Source organism: Nomascus leucogenys, chromosome 17, assembly GCF_006542625.1.
Source record: "Nomascus leucogenys isolate Asia chromosome 17, Asia_NLE_v1, whole genome shotgun sequence".
Taxonomy (NCBI): domain Eukaryota; kingdom Metazoa; phylum Chordata; class Mammalia; order Primates; family Hylobatidae; genus Nomascus; species Nomascus leucogenys.
Genome location: NC_044397.1, coordinates 17,759,993 through 17,783,905, shown reverse-complemented (window position 1 = coordinate 17,783,905; position 23,913 = coordinate 17,759,993). Strand labels below are relative to the sequence as shown.

General features: G+C 44.0%; 1 protein-coding gene across 4 annotated transcripts in view; it reads right to left on the bottom strand.

The window, feature by feature from the left end:
• PLA2R1 (phospholipase A2 receptor 1) overlaps positions 1-23,910 on the bottom strand; it is a 121,632-nt gene extending 97,722 nt beyond the window's left edge. For all 4 annotated transcript variants that reach the window (XM_030796570.1, XM_030796571.1, XM_003266157.3 and 1 more), the window contains exons 1-3: positions 23,607-23,910; positions 5,657-6,040; positions 2,918-3,091 (exon numbers count right to left, since the gene is read on the bottom strand). In XM_030796570.1, coding sequence (XP_030652430.1) covers positions 2,918-3,091; positions 5,657-6,040; positions 23,607-23,715 — 667 coding nt within the window. In that variant the 5' untranslated portion in view covers positions 23,716-23,910. The remainder of the gene's footprint in view (positions 1-2,917; positions 3,092-5,656; positions 6,041-23,606) is intronic.
• Between the last annotated feature and the right edge of the window lie 3 nt (positions 23,911-23,913).

Here is a 23,913-nt window from a genome sequence, read left to right as displayed (position 1 = left end):
TCCCAAAGTGCTGGGATTACAGGTGTGAGCCACTGCGCCCAGCCTAAATCTGGCTATTATATCACTCGAGCGACTGATCAGAATTATATAAAAATAAGGTTCAATGGCAATCATATCATTTCACAGGTTGGCATATAAAAATATCTCAAATTAACTGTGATTCTGCAGCTCTGTAAGGCACACAACCAAGAGAGACCAGAATGGCCCATAATTGCCTCTAAACAAACCCAGAGAGATTCCTGTATGTCATCCTTATTGCTGAAGATGTTTTATTACATCCTTCACCACTAATATATTTGTGTACGTGTTTATGAATACTGCATTTAAATTTTGCTCATTTACAATCAACTTTTTTTTTTTTAAAAAAAGGTAGCATCATTTTACATTGAGATAGTTTTAAAAAACTCCCACATAAGAAGGATGAGATACAGCAGTACAGACCTTTACTTTATTCCACTCACTCTTCTCTGTCCTATCCACTTGTTGACCCCGTGGAAAGAGCCCTCAGCTTGCTCAGGTTTCAATCTCTGACACATCATTTTGAGTTATATTGGCTACTGGGAGCCAAAAGTAACAAGAAAGGAAGAAAACTGGCACTGAACAAATAAACATGCTCTCTGCTGGTTGTGGTAAAGGTCAGGAGGGCTGGAATCTGGCAGGCTGTCAAGCAGAGGAAGCTTCTGAGCCGCAGGAGGCTGAACAAATAGATAGTCTGGGGAATGAAAAGCCTGGAGCACCACTGAACCCAGGCTTCCACTGGGAAACTGTCATTGGCTATAAGCAACAGAGGATGGTGGCAGGGTTCTTTTCAGAACCTTAAGGAGAATGCTGTAGTTTTTTTTTTTTTTTAAGTCCCTAGTATTAGAGCCATGTGAAGTATGTGTTAACTTTATTAGTATTGGTTCATTTATTTGGTTTTAATAACGACCTCTATTGGGGATGGAAAAGGAAAGAGAAGAGATGATGCAAATAATATGACAATAATAAAAATAATATGACGTCTGTTTCAGAAATCCAAGGAGTGTTGAGATTACATGCATACACACCTAAATGCACACATTTAGATTCAAATAGAGAAGGCTGGTGATCTGACAGTTATAAAATAATAAAATGCTTTCATGCTGGTTGGTGAATAGCCACTGTTCTGAGCTTCTCTATTACCCCTTCCAGCCCAGGCTTCCCTGCACCCAACCCCCACATTGTAGAAGCTAAGGGGTTAATATCAGCAGAGAGCCTCTGGAATTCCCAACCCCCACACTAAGGTCTCCACCGTGATTGACCAATAGCCCATACCAAATTGGCTGTTAAATGTATTGATATTATCCCTGTATATAGATGCATATTGCATAGAATTATCTCTATATTATTAGTTGCTTGATGATGAATTATCTGCACCAGGGTCACCTGGGGCACTTTTCAAAAATGCAGATGCTTGAGTTTTACATACTGCACCCACTGCATCTCTGGAAGATGGGCCAGGATATGCATTTAAACTATCTCCCAGGTGATTCTAGGGCATTGTCCCAAATATAGCCTGCATTTTCTGGCATACAGGAAACCTGTCTTCTCTCTAGATGCCAAGTTCCTTAAAGGGAGGATCCTAAGTCCTAAAACTCTTGGCATTCACCACTATGCGTAGCTTAGTGCTTGTTGACTGACAACAGAGAGGAGAAATCATGGATTCAGAAGTGTATGCTGAAAAGATAAATTGGGTTTGATGCTGCTGCTGCTATTGTTGCTGCTGCTTCTGGCCGCAATGGTTAACCCTTGTGAGTACTTACTGTGTACCAGATATTACGAAAAGTGCCTTGAATGCCTCATCTAATTGAATTGCACAATAATTCTAATAGGTACTGCTATTATCTACATTTTATGGCTGAGGAAACTGAGACTCAGAGAGATGGAGAGAGCGTCCCAAAATTTCATTGTTGGGAGGAAGCAGGACTCCAATCTTGGCCTGTCTGATTATTTCAAAGCTTATGCTCTTTCTTATTTACTAAGCCATACTAGCTCTTGGATTAGAAAACAATTCTACAGATACTTTATAAATCAGATTCTTTGGAGTTAATCTCTTCAATTTGCTTTTGCTTCAAATTTATTTGTTGCATTTTATATATGTGGAGAGGAGGCAGGCATGGGAGATGAAGACTGTAAAAGCTGTACTCTCTGACTCACAGAAACCAAGGGAAAGGAAATTGAATATAGAAAGTAGGAGGCATATATAAATATTCTCTAATACTTGGGAACAACTGGAAACTTTTTAGCTAAATAAAAATAAAATGAAATAATAAGGCACTAACTGAAAAAAAAAGTTAGAACATTGCTGCTGCCATTGAACTTTGAAAATCAAGTTCAGAAAAGAAAAAAAATGAGGTTATAGCCAGAAGGTAAATAGTAAGGAAAGGGAGTCAAGACGAGAATCCACTGTCAAGAAATAATGAGGGCAATTGCGATTTTAGAAAGATCATCAAGGGGCCAGCTGGTGCCTGGACTTGACAATGAGCAAGACAAGCAGCCTGGATGTGGAGAAATTAAAGCAGCTCATAAGAGATAGTGGATTGAAAGGCTAGCTGGGCTTTATATGCAATCAGGTTTGTTTTGAAGTATCGAGCCAAGAAGCTGGGATCAATGAGATCGCAGAGTATTATAATTTGATTCTGGTTAAAACATCATTATGCACTGAGCTTAATGAAGAATGGCTAATTAACATCTCTTGAATGTACGGCAAAAAGAATATATATTAGAATTGTCTTTTCAAGGCAAAAACAAACCCCAAATCAAAATCTGTATTAATAGCATCAGGGTACTTATTCAGACTTCAATATATCAATCCCAGTGCTTTTGTTTAGATACAGATAACTTTCTAATCATCTTTGATTCATTCATGACATATAGAGAAGACGAAATGTATTCTTACTGGGATCAGGGCAAAATCCCCACTTTTCATCTCTTTCATAACGGCTTGTCGTGGCACACCACAGTAAGTCATCTCCCCGACCTTCACGGGTACATTCATGATGCCACTGATGGTTATACTGGAAGGGAAACATACACGGCATCCCGTGGGTGTTCCCTTTGATTGTATGCAAATCTAGGAGAAAGAAAGGTACAAAGTCAGATAAGTATGATGTCAGCTTTATCTTTGGAAACTGCTATATATCGAAAGCATTTTTTATGGACTGAAACCCTTTTAGGGGCAGATACTCACTACAGCAGAGTGAGCCCTCAGGTCCTCACTGTCTCCTGTCAGTAGAGGTGTGAGACCGAGTGCTGGGCTCAGAGGAAGTGCTGATATATGGTTTGCTTATGAATTTATCTACTTGTTTACTTGTTTACTTACTATGGTGAGCTGCCACAGTAACATTCGTATTTGTGGATGGATGAGAAAGAAACTTTAATGGAGATTTAACTTCATAATACCTTCCAGTCACCAAATACATCAGCCATTAGCATTTAAAGCCCAATAGATCCATAGGCATTTACTAATTTATTCATTCAATAAATATGTATTAAACATTTAATGTACTCAGTACTGGGGATACAACAGTGAACAAACCAGCAAAAGTTCCTTTATGTGGAACTTCTATTCTAGCAAGGAGAGAGAAAGAGAAAGCAAATATACGAGTAAACATACAGTATCATTGCAGGTAGCATTAAGTGCCATGATGAAAAATAAATAGGATAAGAAGACAGAGTGGGGTGTGTGTGCGTGTGTGTGTGTGTGTATGTATGTGTGAGACAGAGGGAGAGTGAGAGAGAGAAAGAGAGAGGGAGAGACGGGGTGGAGGGGCACAGGGCACTACTTTGGACAAGATGGGCAGTGAAAGGCCTCTCTGAATGGGAACTGGGTGACCTGAGTGTGCAGGTCTTTAGAGAAGAGGTGATCCAGCAGAAGGAACAGCAAGTAAAAAGAACCTGAGACACGAACAGGTGAGGGGTGAATGAAGAAGAGGAAGGAGGCCCTCTGGGAAGGGGAACCAGGGACGTACTGGAGTGTCAGCGCACATAGGGCGCCTGCCATACTGTCTCCCTGCCATACTGTGGGCTCTGGCCTCTACCCTGAGGGTGGGGGCAAGTCTCTTGTGGGTTTTGAATGGGAAAGTGACAGGATCAGATTTACATTTTTAAAGAATCACTGAGGGTGCAAGGGGGCAAACAGCCGACATGGGGAAAGGGTGAAGCGAGACAGCTGGCTCGGTGGCTTCTCAGTGGTCTAGAGGGAGCCGACCATGCAGACGTGGCCTGCTGGCTGCCTTCGCAGGGTATTGCAATACTTGGCCATTCTTGGCCTTAATCAGGAATCAACAAAAACTTTTCATGACTCAACTGCGGCTGCCAATGGTAGGTCCTGGGGCAAAAGGACCAGCAGTGGAGAGCCCCACCTCTTTCCCACAATTGGCAGGGGCTGACCTGAGCTCACGACATGTCACCAGTCACCCGCCTTAGCAGTTAGGGCTATTTAGGAGCCGTAGGTATTTCAGGACATGCCCTTTTCTTTCAGTCCCCTTCCTTCTACTCAGAAGCATATGTTCCCCAGAATCTTCCCCTGCATGCACCAGGAGTGTGGGTATGTGGCTAAAAAGTTAACATAAAGCAAAATATCAGTTTTTTCCAGAACTGTAGATTATTCAGAGTGCTGGTTTGCAGCACTTGCTTTATGTTAGTGAGTCTTGAAAATGCCTGGCCTTTGGCTCTGTCTCTTTTTAATCATTTCTTCTTTAGGAGTTCCTTGCTCTGCTTCCCAGGACCATACAGAATTCTTAGGAGAATATGCTCTTGTGAAAGCATAATTCTACAGAGCAGCACAAGGGGAGGGGCTCCGCCTGTCCTGTGGACCTTTGTAAACCAGGTGCCTAGCCCAGAGCCTGATGAATAATGGGGTGGATTTGTTAGCAGTGCTGTATAAAAATGCAGGATGAATGGATGGATGGATGGATAGACAGATGGATGGATGGATAGAGTGAGCTACCAAACAAACCCCGAGGGATAGGTTTGAGATTTTAGAATTTAACTGTGTAACTTTCATTTTTTTTTTTTTTCCTGTTTAGAAATGACAAAAATAACCATAGAAAATGAAATTCCCCTCTAAACCATGCTTCCCCACCAACCATGCTTGGCACACACCAAATAACCCCTAACAATAGTCTGTCATTTATCTTCAAGTGACTTGCAACATGATTATCACATGAATGCCAGCCAGCATCAGGAGGCATTGGAGGTGCCCTGGACACATACCTCCATAGGTGGGGATGAGTTTTTACAATAAGAGAAATGGCGGCAGGGGAGGAGAGGTTATTATATTTGTCATGACAAAAGTCTTCAAAGATCTTTCCCTTCCACCTTCCTTTTCTCTCTCCCTCCTGTCTGCTTGTTCTTTTTCCTCCTTTCCATTGATTCCCAGAGTCAGTTAAGTGTTTTTCCTCCCAATACCTTTAAATTCTGAGAAGTTCTGCTTCTTTAACAGAATGTAGTATGTCCATTCTGAGACTCTCATAACCCTTTTACCATAAGCAAGGAAGCAACTAAAACGTATTTAGCAGAAGTCCCTTGAGGGTCCAGGCTTTGTGTACTTCTTTCACATAATGCTTTACAAATCTTTACTTATAGGCAAACTTTAAAAAAACATTCTCTGAATGCTTCTTTAAATTATTTTTACCTTTGTGTAGATATTCACAAATGTCTCCACCACCTGACCCATAAGAAATCCACTTATGAAAATACTTCCGTGAGGCCACCACTGTGTTGTCAGGCGCCACCTGGACGGAGTACTGCAGCGGGCCTGTGATCATCTTCCTGTTACAGCGCCACCGCAAGGAAACGAGGGTGGAGTCACATTCATATAAGCTTAACGGCTGCTCTGGGGTGGAGAAATTCAGGCCCAGGCAACCGCTGCCTCCTATGTTAAAGAGGCCATGGTTTGAAACCCATTTCCACAGCATGTGCTTGTTTGCTTGCTTGCAGTTCTCCAGGGTCAGTACCGATTTACCTGCTTGAATGCATTTCTTGAGACTCTCACTTTGGATAACAAATATTCCTTTATCTGAAACAAAAATCAAAGATGTGGCATGAAATTTTCATATATAATTAACTAGCGTCATGAGGATCTCAGTGTGCATATCTAAGTGTGATATGCGACAGTTGCCAGCCATTTCCCACAGATCTGGAGTTGTTGGGCAGGGTCCACCTGAAGGGCTTTATTTGCAGAAAACAGAAGAGTTTCTTGGGAAGCAAAAAAGGTCTTACTGGAGCTAATGGGAGAGCTCTGACCTAAGACCTCATTGGCCATATAGGAACAAGGGTTACCTGTCAATCCACTCAGGTCTGTTACTGACAGAGAAGGTGTGCTCACACAATTGGTTAGAGAAAGGGATTGGTAATAATACTCAGGGCTCCCGGGGAGGGACACTGGGTGCCAATGGATATGACAACACTGTCTTTCTCAGACAAGTGCCTGAATGTTAGGAACACAGCTGCTGAATCCAGAGCCACTGAATGAAACTCTCTACCATCAAGTTCCTATAGAAAACCGAAAGGCTATCAATGAAATGCTGCTTTGTGATCTGATACAGGATTCAATACTGGTCAGAACACAATGTTTCTCAGGAATACAAGGGTAGAGGTGGGGACCTCTTGCTATGGGGATAGACTCTTAGTAGGAGATGGCTTGCTGGGTGGGGCAGGCAGAAGCAGGTAGATGCCCAGGCCACTAGCTATGGCACCACACCTCGAAACACAAGAGGTGACGGACCACCATTACGGTGGCAGAAACCAGAGGCCACATGGACAGGTGGAGAAAGCAGGCATTTTGCGATATGCCGCTAAGCTCTCCTCCCTGGAGCTGGAAGATGGGATTTGGGTGAGTTTCCTGTGGAAAAGCTGTGGGACCCAGCTGGGGAATACATGTTAGCTGCCAGCCTGCTACCTGACTTAACCCAAGTTGCGGGCCTGGAAGTCACCTAGTACTCAACAGTTATGAACTTGTTTTCTCACAGGCTTTTTGAAGATGGAAACCAAGTCTCATTTCTTTGGTCTAAGCATGGAGTGTGCTGGGCACATGGTGGAAATTCAGTCAGTGCTTGCTGTTGATGAAACACACCGGCTGCTGCTGCTTCAGCCTTTGGCTGCTTAAGTCATCTCAGTTCATGACTGGTCAGGCCCAGGCGCTCTTTTGTTCTCCCAGTAGCTAGGTTCCCCTCTTCTATTTCACTTCCTGTCTATTCTTCAAAACTCTGAAGGGACATGATAGGGTTCCCTCGAATGTCTGGGGTTTAGGGCAGGTCATGTCATGGAGGGCAGAACAGGTACAGGCAGTGGCTTTGGAGAGGTTTGGGACAGTGCAGGACAGGCCTTCTCACGGATCCACGAGAGAACAATGCTTCATTCTAGTAAACGTTCTTTTGGTTTCTCCAAAGTTAATCAGCCTGAGGAGAACTGATTTACAGTAACCAAAATCACTTAAGACACTGTTTCAAAAAGATTGTCAATGTATTAATAAATGCTATACCTCATTTAATAATTGATGACCTTACCTATAGCCATAGATTTGAGGAGTTGAATTAGTTGTCAGAGAATTGCTTTGATCACCGTACATCAGAGCAAAAGAGAGGGGGTGGGGTGGGGAAAATGAATGGTTTTAGGGAGATTTCATTTAGATGAGGAAATCCGTTTTCCTAATGAGGGCCTTGTCTGCATGGTTATTAGTAATAGTGATTCAAAATCAAATTCACCTCTCATCAATGTGATATGGAGTCTGATAATTAACCTTCTGTTCAACTCTCCTTTTCACCTTTTCATGCCTGGGTAGAATGTTTACCTTAATTTCTGTTGTAACCTACTAATTACTTTCTAGCTAACCTAGAGTTCATTAATTTTTCATTAAAGGATAATTATTTTACTATAATGGTTTTGTAGTTCAGCTTCTACCTAATATATATCTTCAAATGTATTATAAGCTCTGCAACATACTGACTGTGCCTCAGTTTATACACCTCAGATAGGTGTGTAGACAACCTGGCTAGTGGTTGAGAGCTCTGGAGTCACGTGGAGCTGTCATGGACCCACTGTGTAACTTTGGGCAGATTGCTCCATCTTAGTGAGCCTCATCTTTCCTCCTTGAACTGGGAATATGTATGGTACTGACCTCTTAGGGATGTTAAGGATATTCCATTGAATAACCCATGAAAAGCACACCACATACTACCATGAAAAGCCTCAGGAAATGGGAGCTATCATTATTACTTTATTCCTCTGACTTCCTGATTCTTGGTCTATAGATCCAGCGGAAGACCTGGTTGAACCTACAGAGTGCTAATCTCAGCATCCCTCAAAGGCTTCTCCTCTTACACTGTTAGCACAAAAGCTTATTTTTACTGCAGTTTCTGCAGCACACAGTGGGTGCAGACATTTTAGTTTTAATCAATCCTGAGACACCACGCTATCACCTTTTATGGAGGAAAAATACTCTTTAAACAACCAGATAACAAAATCTTTGCCTCCTTTGTTCAAATATGTGGGCAATGATGAATTAAGAGCCTTCATCTGTTGATTTTCTGCATCACCCACCTGTAAGGTCTACACTGTAGGTTTTTTAATAGGAAAGAGAAAAATACATGGTGTTCACAAGCAGTGTGTAGATGGCGGAATGGGTGGTCTGTGAATAAGTGGACATGATAATTACAAACCTAACATTTGGGGTGAATAAATATCGTGTGGGGCGGTGGGTTTGAAACAAGGTCCTGCTCTGTCACCCAGGCTGGAGTGCAGTGGCACTGTCATGGCTCACTGAGGCCTTGGCCTCCCAGGCTCAACTGATCCTCCCACCTCAGCCTCCTGAGTATCTGGGATTACAGGTGTGTACAACCATGCCTGGCTAATTTTTTGTTTGTTTGTTTTTGGTAGAGATGGGATCTCAATACATTGCCCAGGATGGTCTCAAACTCCTGGGCTCAAGCAGTCCTCCCACCTTGGCCTCCCAAAGTGCTGGGACTACAGATGTGAGCCACCATGCCTGGCCAACAATGCTTTTAAACTTCCAAATTAATAAGTGTTAAGAGAAAAAGAGTGGCAGAAATTGGAACTTCTGTAGTCACACCAGCAATCATAAAAATACCTTTCCAAAGCAGAACATATTACACACACCTGATCCATTGCTGCTTAATTTTGGGGTGCTACTTCTATTTCCATGCCAGCTGCCTTTAGAAAATAGCTTTAGAAAAGTTCTTCAGAATGTGCCATAGGCAAGTAGATCTGGTGCACCAATAATAATCAACATGCTGCCTCCAAATACACTAAGTTAAAAAATGAATTGAGCCCATTTTTCCATTAAGTTATAATAGAATATGTTCCTAGCACTGTTAATCTCCATAAATTCACTGAAGAGAAAAGAATTACTTTCAAATACACTGTGAGGAGACTTAATACAGGTATCAATATTCTGATTGTTATTATATGCACATAATGTCTCTAACAAAACTATAATGTGGAAATAAGCCACCAATCCTTAGTGTGTGTAGTTGTTGGATTTTTTAAAAGATGAAAATCAAATGTGGGAGGAATCAAGATTGATTATACATGTCAAGGACATCAGTTCTGCTTGAACACTGATTAAGTGATTAATGAAGTACTGCCAGAATTACTAAATCTCTTTGCAGGAAAATGTTATTATACTTCCCTTCATAATTATAAGTTTAGGAGGAGAAAAAGGATTGATTTATTAGAAGAAACTTATAAGCTAATTTCTATCCTTTTTTTTTTTTAATAAAATCCATGGAAGACAGTGGTTCTACTTTCTACTTTTGAGTTCCTTTAAGAGGAGATCATTTCAGATCCACTCTTTGGCCCCATAAGATAACGTGTACTCTTCTAAGGAGTGGGAGGTGAATGTTTCATTGATCAACTGTTAAACCAAAGTTTAGGGTATTACCTTTATGACTGCATATGGAACATTCATTCATTCAACCAGCTTTCACTGGATGCCAGCTACTTCATAGACACTGGGTAAGATGCTAGAGATAGACAGAAATTATTTGCCTTAATATCTGTCCTTTGAAACTGTATATATTTGTTCTGGAATCATGGGAATTTGCCTAGCTAATGAAAAGAAGGGAGTTCCATCAGTTCCAAAGAAAACATTATAATTGCATTTAAAATAAGCCCTTAATGGTGGGACGTGGTGGCTCACACCTGTAATCCCAGCACTTTGGGAGGCCAAGGCAGGCGAATGACTTGAGGTCTCTATTAAGAATACAAAAATTAGCTGGGCGTGGTGATGCGTGCCTGTATTCCCAGCTACTCGGGAAGCTGAGGCACAAGAATCACTTGAACCCAGGAGGTGGAGGCTGCAGTGAGCCAAGATCGTGCCACTGCACTTCAGCCTGGGGGACAGAGCAAGATTGTGTCTCAAAACAAACAAACAACAAACAAATAAAATAAGTTCTTAAAAACAAGTGATAACACTTATAAGTGGGAGCTGAACAATGAGAACACACGGACACAGGGAGGGAAACAACACGCACTGAGGCCTGTGGCAGGGGCAGGGAAAGGGAAAGCATCAGGAGAAAGAGCTAATGCATGTGGGCTTAATACCTAGATGATGGGATGATAGGTGCAGGAAAGCACCATGGCACACATTTCCCTATGCAACAAACCTGCACGTCCTGCACCTGCATCCCGGAACTTAAAACAAAAGAAAATAAGCAATTATTTTAAAAGATTTAAAAAACCAAGTGATAACAAATAAGAGAAAGAAAATAAACCCAAACTGAAGACCCTGAACTGGCTTTTCAACTGATGTCACATGTGAGGTGGACAAGACCCCTCAGTGTCACCAGACTCTGAGTGGGGAGTTGCACACACATGTTCTTGCCCACTTTCTAGGGAGGACAAAGCAGGGCAGTGCTGGAAGGAAGACAGGTGTGGCAGAGGAGACTCACTTCACCCATAAACCCCGAACCATGAACTTCAGAGCTGGATGGAACTGTAAAGATTATTTAACCGAACCATTCTTTCACTTTTTTTTTTTCCAAATCCATTTTTGTCTTAGAAGTTTTATATCTATCTACTATATTCAGTCCAGCTGTAGCTTTATTTACATGCATTCATTTATAACTTAGAAAGAAGTAAATAAACTGCTATAGATTGTTGCCAAACATTTCGAAGTAGCTGACTTGAAATTTCAGACGACAAAGATCTATCAAGTGCTTGATGTGGCATGGTTTGGGAACCCTGCAGACAGAAGGATATATATGTCACAGTGTTTGCCTGCAAGGAAATGACATTCTCCCTGGGAATCCCTGAAATGCACAGAAAAAAATTATACCCTAATGCCAAAATGTATTTTGACATAGGAGATATAAGCAAAAGGGGGTGCCATGAGGTTGGAGTCTAAAGCCTGGGGCCGTTATTGCAGTTTGATCTGTCTGTGTGAACAGCAGACTGGAGGTATCTACAGGAAGTTTCTCCTGAGGCCCCTCCACTTGACCATCTGCACCCCTTCTGATCACCTCTACTTGCCTTTGGTGTTCCCTTTAGCTTTAGACAGCTCTTCTCTTAGAACTAGCTGAATGAAGGTTTGAAGTGTTAAGTGAGTAAGATAAGATTTGTACTGTTAAGCCTTTTTGAAGTTTCTGCATTTTTAACAAAAAACACTTGAAAGAAACAATAAAACAACAATTTTAATGGTGGCATTTTAGGCAAACAAAGGCCTTTCTGGTATTCAATAAATTACACCATGAAGATGTTCACCTAATCCAACTATACACATAAAGTCAGTCTCTGTGCTGCTCCATTAAGGGAACTGGAAGGAAAAGTTCCAGTGCACGGTTCACATCAAGTGCAATGCTTAAGACAAGCTATTAGAAAGCCACAGCATGCAGGCTACAACCCAATTTCAATCTCCTACCCCAGTCCATAGGTTTGAAATTGCTCTACTCCATCTACCCACAGAGCTAGTGCTGGGCTCACACCCTTCCTGCCCGGCAGCCTGTCTTGACTCTGTCCATTTCCTTGCTGTTCTGACAGTATTTAGGTTTCAGCAGGGACGCAGTCCAGAAGGAAATGGGGAGGGCATCTCTCCTCTGTAACCAATCTGAAGGTGAGCAGCTTCTCTCTTGAGATGTATTGACCTTTTCCAGCTTCACAAATTTGGGTTTGTCTCTATCTGAAGGGGTGGCCTGCCCCTCCACACCTGTGGGTGCTTCTCGTTAGGTGGCACGAAAGACTTGAGAAAAGGAATAAGACACAGAGACAAAATGTAGAGAAGGAAAAGCGGGGCCCAGGGGACCAGTGCTGTGCTTACAGAGGACCCACACCGGCCCCGGCCTCTGAGTTCCCTTAGTATTTATTGATAATTATCTTTACCATCAAAAAGATAAGGGAGTGACTGGACAATAGGATCATTGTAGGGAGGAAATCAGCAGTAAGACATATGAACAAAAAATCCTTGTAACATCAGTAAGTTTAAAAGAAAATGCTGTGCCTTGAGATGCATATGCGAACATCTCCATAAACCTTTTAGCAGTATTGCTCCAGCAAGCCCCACCTTATTCCTAAAGGCGGTTTTCTCCTTACTCAGTAAACAAAGCACACAAAGGGTTTTACCTGGAGATGTTCCATCTCCCAGGGACGGGCAGGAGACAAATGTTTTTCTTTTTCTCTAGATTTAAGAGAATGGTGATGACCTTTAACCATAAGCAGCCTTTAGGCACTTGTTTAACAAAGCACATTCTGCACCACCCAAAATCCTTTTAACCTTAAGTCACCACAGCACATGTCTCTTGCAAGGACAAGGTTGGGGGTAGGGTCACAGATTAACAGCATCTCAAATACAGAACTAAATGGAGTCTCTTATGTCTACTTCCTTCTATATAGCCACAGTAACAGGCTGATCTCTCTTTCTTTTCCCCACATCTATCTGTTCTGTCTAGTGAACAATGGATTCAGAGCTGATTGCGTTCCTAAGATTACTCTGTAGCAGGAAGGGATACTGTAAGCTGCTGAATCAAGTCCTATTCATGGCCGAGTGTTGCAGAAGATCTGGATTCTTAATATGACCTTTCAAACCAATAAGTGAGGAATTTCTCATGCTTGCAGCAAGCAGCATGTGCATGGTTCTTCAAAGAACAGATCCATGGAACAAAGTGAAAAGTGGGCCAGCCCTTCCTACCTCTCTCTGCATGGAAATGTGCATTTTATCTCAAATCATCTGAGTTTTCATGTGTCTCTTATTCTGAAACTTTTGAGTTCCTGTCAATTGCCTTCTATTAATCAACTAAAAAGTTACCCAAGTACATTTTTTTAAAAAACCTCTTTGTCCTGTCTCAGAACTTTCTTCTCTTTCCCCGTCCTAGCATTGTCCTTAACTCTTAGCCTTCTTTATTTTCCTACAGCTTCTGAACCTAGATAATCACCATCTCCACAGGGCCATGGACTGCTCTTGCTAAATCTTTTTACATGTTCTCTTCCCTTTTCTCTCTGATCTCCCCAAATTGCCTCTCCAAGTTCCATGAGGCACACAATAGTCTTTCTCACATGTGGGAAAATGAAACCCAGCATAATTAGTGCCACCGGACTGCAGTTCTGTGAGGCTTCAAATTGCCTGTTACCAACCCCTGTGCCAGGAGGGGTTAACCCTTGCAGACTGTCCTTGTCACTCCCTGGCCATTCCTGTTCCCTCCTCTGTCCTCCTGCTCTGTCCGCATTTAGCAGTTGCTGACCCTGGCAGAAAATCTTCTCTCTTCCGTGATTCTTTGCTAGACCTCTGTATCTTACCAATGAATTTTTAAACTGAGTTGAAAACGTTTTTCTTCCTTTTAGCTTTTAGTCTATTCTCCCATTGTTTTGCCTTTATTTAACTGGAAAGTACTTAACAGACATTGCTGGTGTAAAAATCATTATTCACAGCAGCTCTGTGACTATCTTATAAACTGTAGAAAATATACCATCTCAGTCAAAAGGGCGCCTCATTAGGAAGTGCAAGTTAGGGCAAGGACAAAAAGACAGAACACTGTTAAGATGCCTGCATATTAAATCCCTGGGGGAAATGATTCAAAGACTGGGTCACGAAAACCAACAAAACCGGAAAACAACTCCAACATCAACCAAAACAACTCTGGAAATGATATGGCATTACTGAAAACAAACGTGCTTACAATGAGCTATCCATCTTAGCTAATTTGAGAGTATGCCCATTAAAGGAAAAAACATTTACTAAAGTGCAAGGTAGAAATGTTAAAACAAACAAACAAACAAACAAACAAAAAAACAACTTTTGTGGTAGATAGAGTGCTAGTCCCTGTATCGGTTTGCTACTAGAGTTGCCATAACAAAATACCACAAACTGAGTAGCTTCAGTGACAGAAATTTCTTTTCTCATAATTCTGGAGGCTGGAAGCGTGAAATCAAGTGTGGCAGGGTTGGTTCCTTCTAAGGGCTGTGAGGGAAGGATGCATTCCTGGATTCTCTCCTTGGCCCCTAGAGGACCATCTTCTCCCTGTGTCTCTTCACATCATCTCTCTATGCATATTTCTGTGTCCAAGTTTCCCCTTCTTATGCATATACCAGTCATAATAGACTAGGGCTACCCTAACTGCCTCATTTTAACTTGTTTACCTCTGTGAAGACCCTATCTCCAAGTAAAGTCTCATTTTTATATGAATTTGGTCGGGGGGGGGAAACAATTCAAATCCTAACCATCCCTATCATTCTTATTCAGACTGTCTACATCATTTGCAGGGTCCAGGGTACAATGAAAATATGTGGTCTTGGCTGGACATGGGGAAGTCAAGTCAATGTCCCTTTCCCAATGGGCCCACAAGAGATTGCAACCTCTGAGCTATAACGTGCTTAGAATACAGTACCTAGATTGAGGATACATGAGAGGTTCTCACTCAGCCCTTACAGAACCCACAGAAGTGATATCAGTCCAGTGGTGACAAATACTGCCTTGCACTGCCCCAAAACGCTACAAGGCATCCACTCCCAGGGCCCAGGCCTCTAGTCCCCCAACTTCAATGCAACCTGGTTGCCACTGTGTGCAGAAGGCAGCAGCAATTGTGGGGCAGGAGTTGGGAGGAGGCATATGAGAACCCATCCCGGGGAGGTAGACAGGGGACACCAGGCAGAATTGAACAGAGGCTCCAAACCTCTGGCTTGAGATCCATTGTTCCATTGGACAGCATGTGCAGCACACAAATTCAAGGATAGAAATGATTACGAATCCCAAGACCCCAAACCATGGAGCTTTAAACCCCAAGTAGAAGGAAGGCCCTTCTGAGTATAGGGCCCTGTGCAACTGCACTGGTTACATCCCCATGAAGCTCTCCTTGTTTGCATTTGAACAAGGTTAACATTATGTAAAAAAGACCTTGGCAAACTACAGAGCACTTCTTTTAGGGCAGAACTGCTTAAAACTAGAAGAGTATCTGCCTTGGTTTTCCCATCTGCACAATGGTTTTAATAGTAATGCTGGGGCTGGGTGTGTAGTTCACACCTGCAATCCCAGCACTCTGGGAGGCCTGGGCTGGAGGACAGCTTGAGACCAGGAGTTTGAGACCAGCCTGGGCAACATAGCAAGACTCCTTCTTTACAAAAAGTTTAAATTTTATAATAAAAAGAAAAAAATAATAGTGCTGGCCTCACAAGACCTTGATAGGGATTATCTCAGTCATGATGATCACTTTGTAAATATTAATAAAAATAAAAACCAATCTTAACTTTGAATATGAATGGTGCCAAAGAGCAGCAAAATGAAAAAATGTTTATAGTTAAATAATTACTTCGAGTTTCCTGTTTATATTTTCATAATTGAAAAGTTCTCAAGAGCAGAATACCAAAAACTAGAAGGGGTAACACTATTTTATTTCCATATTTCTTTGGAACTGTAGTTGTCTGGAAAGTACCATAAATTAAAAAGCCAAGTGGCTATGACTTTTCTGTCTTGTTTAGCTCTGTGTCACAGAACCCAAGTTACAGAAATTCTAATCATAATTTTCTAATTTTCTGGAGTGGCTTTGTAAAATGTTTTTCCCTAAATGACTTAATATAGTGTTTATATGGTGTTGTTTTGTTTATTTTATGAACAATAATATTTCTTTTTGCTTTGATCAATTCAAAATATAATTTATACTCCTAGCTATGCGTTGGAACATCTCCAAAAGGCTCTCAAGGATAATTTCTAAAAAAAAATGGAGGGAAGGTTTATAAATGTCTTAAATCAATTACTTTGATAGATTACATGAGGATTTGCAGCGTTAGGATTGAGTTCAGAAGAGGCAACACAAGGGGATTGTTTGTTCAGAAAACTTGATATAAATAAGCAGATTGTTAGGTAAAAGAAGGGGAGCTGCAGGGACAACTAAGCTATCTGTGTGGCCCCATCTTTCCTGTCATGAGCTTGGAACCTGCATTGTGTGGCATCAGTTACTGTGACAACCAACAATAGGAAAAGAGTTAGAGGCTTAAAGAGAAAGAGTAAATAGGACCAGGAAAACTGGACATCTATGCTGACTCACAAAGGCTTGCCAGGAAAGGAGCCAGGCAGAGAAGGTGGGATGAGAAAAGTATGAAGGGGAAGAAATGCTGAGGGATGACAAACAGAAATGGGAGAAATGGAGTCAAGATGGCTAGCATGATTCATGGCCAGGAAGGGCAGCTAAACACTATCCGATCATGCTTTTACTGAAATTCCATTTCCAGATTAGTAGAATGGCTCATTGCCTAGGGACATCAGAATTGCCTAGAATTACACATAAATCAGTAGCTTTGCACATTTCTGCTTTAGGAAAATATCACTCCCACATGTGGAAGGAGGGGTTTGGAAAAGGAGGAGTTGCAGAGAGCAAGAGGCGGCCTCCTGTTCTTCCTGCTGTGAAACCAAATCGCATGCTCCTTTCATGCAGCAGGATACAGAATGAACCATACCGTGGGGTCACCAGGCTATTCAGGGATCCTTTGCATTAGTGCTGAGTGCTTGGTTCGAATCCCCATGCTGCAAGCTCTTGTGGGCACAAGTTACTTAACCCTTCTTCATCTGGAAAAGAAGGGTATGTATTAATACTGCCTACCTGTTTTGATGAGGAGACAATGTGTTGATGTAAATTAAACAACAAAGATTAACGACGCCCCAACTGTTAGAAAATACTAGAAGCAGTAGAGGGGCATTTTTACCTTTGTATTAGAAACAGAAGCTATGCGGGAAATCTCAGGGCTACAGCTTCTCCCCACTGCCGCCTCCAGGTATTGTCTCTCATCGCCCTCTTGCAGAAGGTGGCAGCTACCCTCCTTCCTCACCACTGGGGCCCTCTGCCCTGAACCACTCTTCCCCACATTCACCATGGCTTTGATACCAGCAGACTCCCCGCTGTTCTCCACACCCCAAAGCCACTTTAGCTTCCACACAGATGACCCAACACTCTGACTCCATGCTTTCCCCACTGCAGGTTGTGGCCCATTTATGGTCATGAAATCAACTGAACGTGTTATGACCAGGGAGACAAAACAAAACAGAATGGAACAGGGGGAAATGTAGCAGCATGTCATATTAGGTAAGGGTATTTTTTAAAAAATGAAACATTGTTTCAGTTATACATATGTAGACCTATATGCTGTGGGTTGTGATGTAAAATGTATTTCTTATTGTGGCTTGCTGACAAAAGAGTCCCAAACTCTACTGAACTCTAGTTTTGCTCTAGACATTGGGCTCCTTGACCTCCTCTGCTGTGAGGACCTTCTTTTGCCTCTTCTCCACTTTGGTGACCACTCCCACAACCATATCTTGGATCTGGTCACTACCAAGAATAGGTCCATCTCCAAAACTTGGATTTTGCACTCTATAACCACTACCTCTCCTATTCTGCAACTTTCCCTCATCTAACTTTCACTAACTGTTTTCTTTTGTTGTTGTTTTTAAATATATATTTTCCTCTTTTTAAACCCTGTTTCTTGAACCCAAACTTTCTGCTCCTCAATCCTCCTATTGGGACTGACTTAGCTCAGCTTTAACTATCCAGACGGTTTCTTTGCTGCCCTCCAGAATTACCCTGTTCAAGGTGACAGGAGACCCTCTTCAAGTCTCGAACTGAAAATGGCACTTCTAAACTTAAACATGCAATCTGGTTCCCCTTTGTGCAAACCCACAGGGCCCTTCTCAGCAGTACCCAATTCACTCAGCCAGACTTTTTCCAGAAGCAGGGTGCCTCCAACCAAACTCTTCCTCATCTCTCTCATGCTTCCAAATATAGACATGTCACTGCTTCTTGTTTTGCCTGGGACCCTACTCTGGTGGTCTACGGCATCCACAGCCCTGGATGAAGCAGCATCCATCCCTAAGTCCACCTCCTGCCTCTACCATGGCCAATTAGCCAGGGTAAGGCCTTCGACTCGAGGGCAGAGCATGGGAACTGGCTAGCATGCTGTGAAGAGTGTAACCGGACCCCTCTCCTAGGAAATTAAGGGACTCTTCCCAGGAAGCTAAGGGAGCTACACAGGAAAGTCCTGCTAGTCAAAGCCAAAGAAACAGTCAACAGAAAGAACAACCAAGCGGGAACCACCATAGAGCCCCAGAGACAGAGAGAAACAGATAAAGTAATGCTTCATGTCAGTGGCCAGTGCCTGTTTCCCAGGAGGCCTGGCTGCCCTGAAGAACCTTTCCTGGGTCCCCCTTGAGATCCTGGGACCATTACAACCAACTCCACGTTTGCCTGAGTGACCTTCAGTGGGCCTCTTTCCTTGAATCCAAAAGAGCTCAGAAGGGAACTTTCAGCTCACTGAACTTTTACTGTTGCCTGACACGTGATCTTGTGCCTTTGCACATGAAATACGAGTTCCCAGGAATGCTCAGTCTTCTTTTTCCTATATGGTAACTGCCTACTTATCCTTTAGGAAAACAAATGTCTTTTTATGAGCCTCCAGCTCCCCAGGCCAGTGCCTCCCCTGCATGCCTTCAGCACTTTGCTCATCCCTGGTTATCATAAGATCTCTCTAGCTGTTTTGTAATTGTTTATGTTTCTGTATCTGTCCCTGGACTCCCAGCCTCTTGGGGCCAGTGTCATATCCTACTCATGTTTTTACCTCCCCAATCTGGAGGTGGGTAGCAGATTCTATTGGTTTCCTCCTCACACCCTCTAACCTGGAGCTCACTCACCTGCAGACAGTCCCTATGCACTCCCACTGATTTTCTGTGGCTCTCTGCCTGAGAGAGACCAGGAGCACCAGGGGGTGAATGACCCAGGAGTGATCTTAGTCAATGAGAGGTGGGAGTTGGTGGATAAATACTTCAGCTTCCTGCCTGTTGGTGGGTCCACTGAGTTCTATACAGTTCCTCAAAGGGTCCTTTGTGAAACTGGGCCCCAGTGGCCTGTGGTGGCTTTCTTCCCTCCCTGGTCTCATGTCCTCACTCCCTTACCATGCTTCCTAGAATCACCTCCAAAAAAAAAACTACTTGCACCCTAATGAAAACATGTCTCACACATTGCTTTTGGATGAACCCAACTAAAACAGGGAGATAAAGCACATATTGCCTGACAGATAATGAATGACTGAGGCCATCAGCCCCTACCCCTCTTTCCGTCAGCGCAGCATGTCGAGAGACACCCCGTACACCCAACCCTGTTTCACTTTCTTCTCCCCAGATAGGACCTGATGGCAAGCACACTGACCACACACTCATCAGCACCCTCACCTCCTTTGATCACTGGTCATTTAGAAGAGCCTACCCTGAGTGTCCCCAGGCACTGACACAGACTTAGGTTCTTTCCACTCCTGCTCTGGGAAGCTGAGCACTACAGAAGGAAACTCTCCTACAATATATTAGTGGGGGACCATTTCACATTTATCATTTTTCAACCCTCAACAAAGCTTCAAAACCCTTTTACTTGCCCCCAATCATTTCCCTTAGCAATAACTATGCCCAGTTTTCACCAGGATGCTCCATCCCCTTCTTCTTTTTCCCCTCGTCTTCTTTGTATCTAGAGTACTTGAGTGAGTGAAGTTAGCATGTCTTAGCACTTGCTAGAAGAAGGGCTCGGATTCTGATCAGGGAAAACAAACCACAATCAGGCTCCTTGCAATAACCAGCTAGAGCAAAGGTCCCCCACCTTTTCTGCCCCAGGCACTGGTTTTGTAGAAGACAAATTTTCCACAGACCAATGGGGTGGTGGGGTGGGGGATGGTTTTGGGATGACCCAAGTGCATTACATTTATTGTGCACTTTATTTCTATTATTATTACATTGTAATATATAACAAAGTAATTATACAGCTCACCATAATGTAGAATCAGTGGGAGCCCTGAGTTTGTTTTCCTGCAACTAGATGGTCCCATCTGGGGTGATGGGAGACAGTGACAGATCATCAGGCATTAGATTATCATAAGGAGCTGGCAACCTAGATCCCTCACGTGCACAGTTCACAATAGGGTTTATGCTCCTTTGAGAATCTAATGCCACCACTGGTCTGACAGGAGGTGGAGCTCAGACAGTAACGTGAGGGATGGGGAGCAGCTGTAAATACAGATGATGTCTCCTTTGTTCACTGTTGCTCACCTTCTATTGTGTGGCCCAGTTCCTAACAGGCCACAAACTGGTAGGTGGCCCAGAGGTTGGGGATGCCTGAACTAGAGGTAGGAGGAGATGAGCTTCAGACCTGCCAAGTACAGTGCTGTGCATTGTAGTAAATAATTGTTATGGGGCTGTCAAACCTGTCAAAATGTCTGGATTGGCCAGAGGAAGAGGGCGCCATGGTGAGAGGGCAGCAAAAGGACAACACTTAGATATGTACTATTACTAGCTCCATTTTACAGATGAGGAAACTGAGCTACTGACGGGAAAAATACCTGTCCAGGGTCACACGGATGGTAAGTGGCATAGTCAGGATTTGAACTCAGATCATCTAGCTCTGAAGCCCGAGAACTTAACTACTATCTAATACTGTATCTACTGACTTTTGAATACAGAATTGTATTAGTCCATTTTTACACTGCTGAAAAAGACATACCCAAGACTGGGAAGAAAAAGAGGTTTAGTTGGACTCACAGTTCAACATGGCTGGGGAGGCCTCAGAATCATGGTGGGAGGCGAAAGGCAGCGGCAAGAGAAAAATGATGAAGAAGCAAAAGCAGAAACCCCTAATAAATCCATCAGATCTTGTGAGACTTAGTCACTGTCACGAGAATAGCATGGGAAAGATTGGCTCCCATAATTCAGTTACCTCCCCCTGGGTCCCTCCCACAACACGTGGGAATTCTGGGAGATACAATTCAAGTTGAGATTTGGGTGGGGGCATAGCCAAACCATATCAAGAATTATTGATAAATCATTGGAAAATCATCACAATACAATCCATCATCTGCCTCCCAAGGCTGGCATGCTTATAATACATACCAGATCTACAAATAACACATATCAAACAATTCAGATAAAAAATGCTGTATGTATAATCTGCTGTGCATTATTACATAGCCATTATTAGTGGATTGGAAATGAAAATGAGTGTGCATTTTTCTCTCAGTTGCTCTGTGGATGTCAATCATGGCTAAAGTGAGTCAATGTGGTACAGTGAACACAGTGGTAAACTGAGGCACCCCAAAGCATGGCTAACTACACAGCAGCCATACCTCAACTTCCACATCTGAAGAATAGAGGGCTAGAGTAGACAATGTCTCAGGTCCTTTTCAATGTTAAGATTTTGTCTTTCCATTTTGTATTGACAATAAAAACTTGACTTCAAACCTGTCCAGCTTACACTTGAAATTCTACTGATGCAGGTGACTGGAGTCAGGGAGGGAGCCTGTGCGAGGAATGGTACATAACCTCTGTGCTCCTTGGAAAATCAGCAGCAGCATTTTCATATCTGAAGAATCTCTATGCCAACTATGTCAACCTTTTCAGATGTGCAAATTGCACCTGGTAGGTACAAGGGCTAGCAGATGGCTCTAATTTCAGAGTGCCTTTGACTACTAAAAAGAAGGCACTGATGAGAATTTGTCTCAGGCCAGGATTTGGGTCTGCTACATATAGAAGGGATTAGCCCTTTGCTCGGAGGATCACCAGCACATACTTTCTGCGTGGCCCAGTCCAACTTCTGTCCTGTGGGCTGCTGCCCTATTCTACCACCTAGTGCCCAGGCAAAACCCACATTTTAAAATGCAAACGAATAACCACTGCATGGTAAACTTAGTGGGAAGGAATCATACATACTACAGGATCAGATGTGCATCCACAGGAGCAATTTTCTGAATTGACCAAGAAGGTAAGAGCATCTCTGACTTTGGTCACTTTAGAGTAAGAATGGTCTTGTTCTACCTGCCCCTGATTAAGCCTCCAGGGAGCTTAGGAAACACAGTCTAGAAAAGACTATCTCAAAAATGTAGACATATTCTACTGGGGAGGAAAAACTGTGAACGCAGATATTGATCACATCTTGTGTTACCCCTTCTCTCCAAACTTACCTCCAAAGGCAGAGAGGATGGAGGCTGTCTGGAGGCTCCTCCTGGCATATTTAACTCCCTCTTGTCCCCCTCCTACTTGCATATATGGACTTCTGCACTTAGGCGCAGGCTTCTCTGCCTGAGGTGGCCCATTCTCGAATGCGGGCCCCTGCAGGCCAGAAATCTCTCCTCCGTCTCTTTACACATCCTTCTGAGTCTCATGTGTGGTAGGTGCTCAATAAGTGTTTGCTGAATTGAACCCCATTTTTCCACTGAGAGAGACTAAGGCATAAAGGCTCCAGATCACGCAGTTCATGGAGCCACTGGGGCTCCTCTCCCTCACCTGGTGTGATGTTTTCAGGCGGGGTGCGGTGGGTTAGGCCTATAATCCCAGAACTTTGGGAGGCTGAGGTGGGCGGATCACTAGAGCCCAGGAGTTCGAGACCAGCCTGGGCAACATGGTGAAACCCCGTCTCCACCAAAAATACAAAAATTTTGCTGGGCGTGGGGGCACACACCTGTGGTCCCAGCTACTCGGGAGGCTGAGGTGGGAGGATCGCTTGACGCCGGGAGGCGGAGGCTGCAGTGAGCCGGGATCCCGCCATTACACCACAGCCTGGGCGACAGAGCAAGACCCTGTCTCAAAAAACAAACAAACAAACAAACAAACAAACAAAGTTTTCCTTCAGGAAGGGATGGACTGGGGAGGCCTGGCTTGGGGGTCACTTTCCGAGTGGCGACGCAGACCCTGAGCGCTTGCTTTGCAAGGGGACGAACTGAGCCATCTTTTTGCCATCATTTATCCGAGATGTGATCGTCCCAAATAGGCAGCTCTCGGAAAGTTTCCGTTTTGAAACTTCTCCGACACTCCTATCCCGGGCTGGCTCCGGGTGCCAGAGCCGAGAGAAGTTGCCTGCGAGCCCAAGGCCCCCCGCCCCCGCCGCCCGACCCCCCGCAGGAGCCAGGAGGGTGCTGGGCCGCGGGAGTGGGGTGCTGGGCCTAGACAAGAGGCTGCAGGACACCACCCCTCCCCCCATGCTCAGGACTGCTGACACACGAACCCCTACAAACGCGGCCGCCCTTGCCCGCCAGCTTGGCCCCTAGCTTCACCCCTTCTTCCTCTCCTTCGACCAGCCCGACCCCCCTCCCCAACGTACCGATCCAGTCCCCGACCCTGGGAGACTCACCCTGCCACTCCAGGAGCCGCTCGGGGGTGAGCGCGGCCGCCACACCCTCGGCGCAGCCCCGCGGCGCCCCCAGCAGCAGCAGCAGCAGCAGCGACGGCGACAGCAGCATCGCTAACCACTGGGCTCGCCGGGAGCCCCTTGTCCCGGGAGCCCAGAGCCGCGCCCCTAGCACCCGGCCCTGCCGCGCGGAGGCGGATCCTTAGCCTCTTCCGCGCCCCACCCCTCCGGGGGCCTCTGCAGCCCCGAGCCCTGGACACCCACTCCGCCACCCCTGTCTCCACAGTGAACGGACACTCGGGGCTCTGGG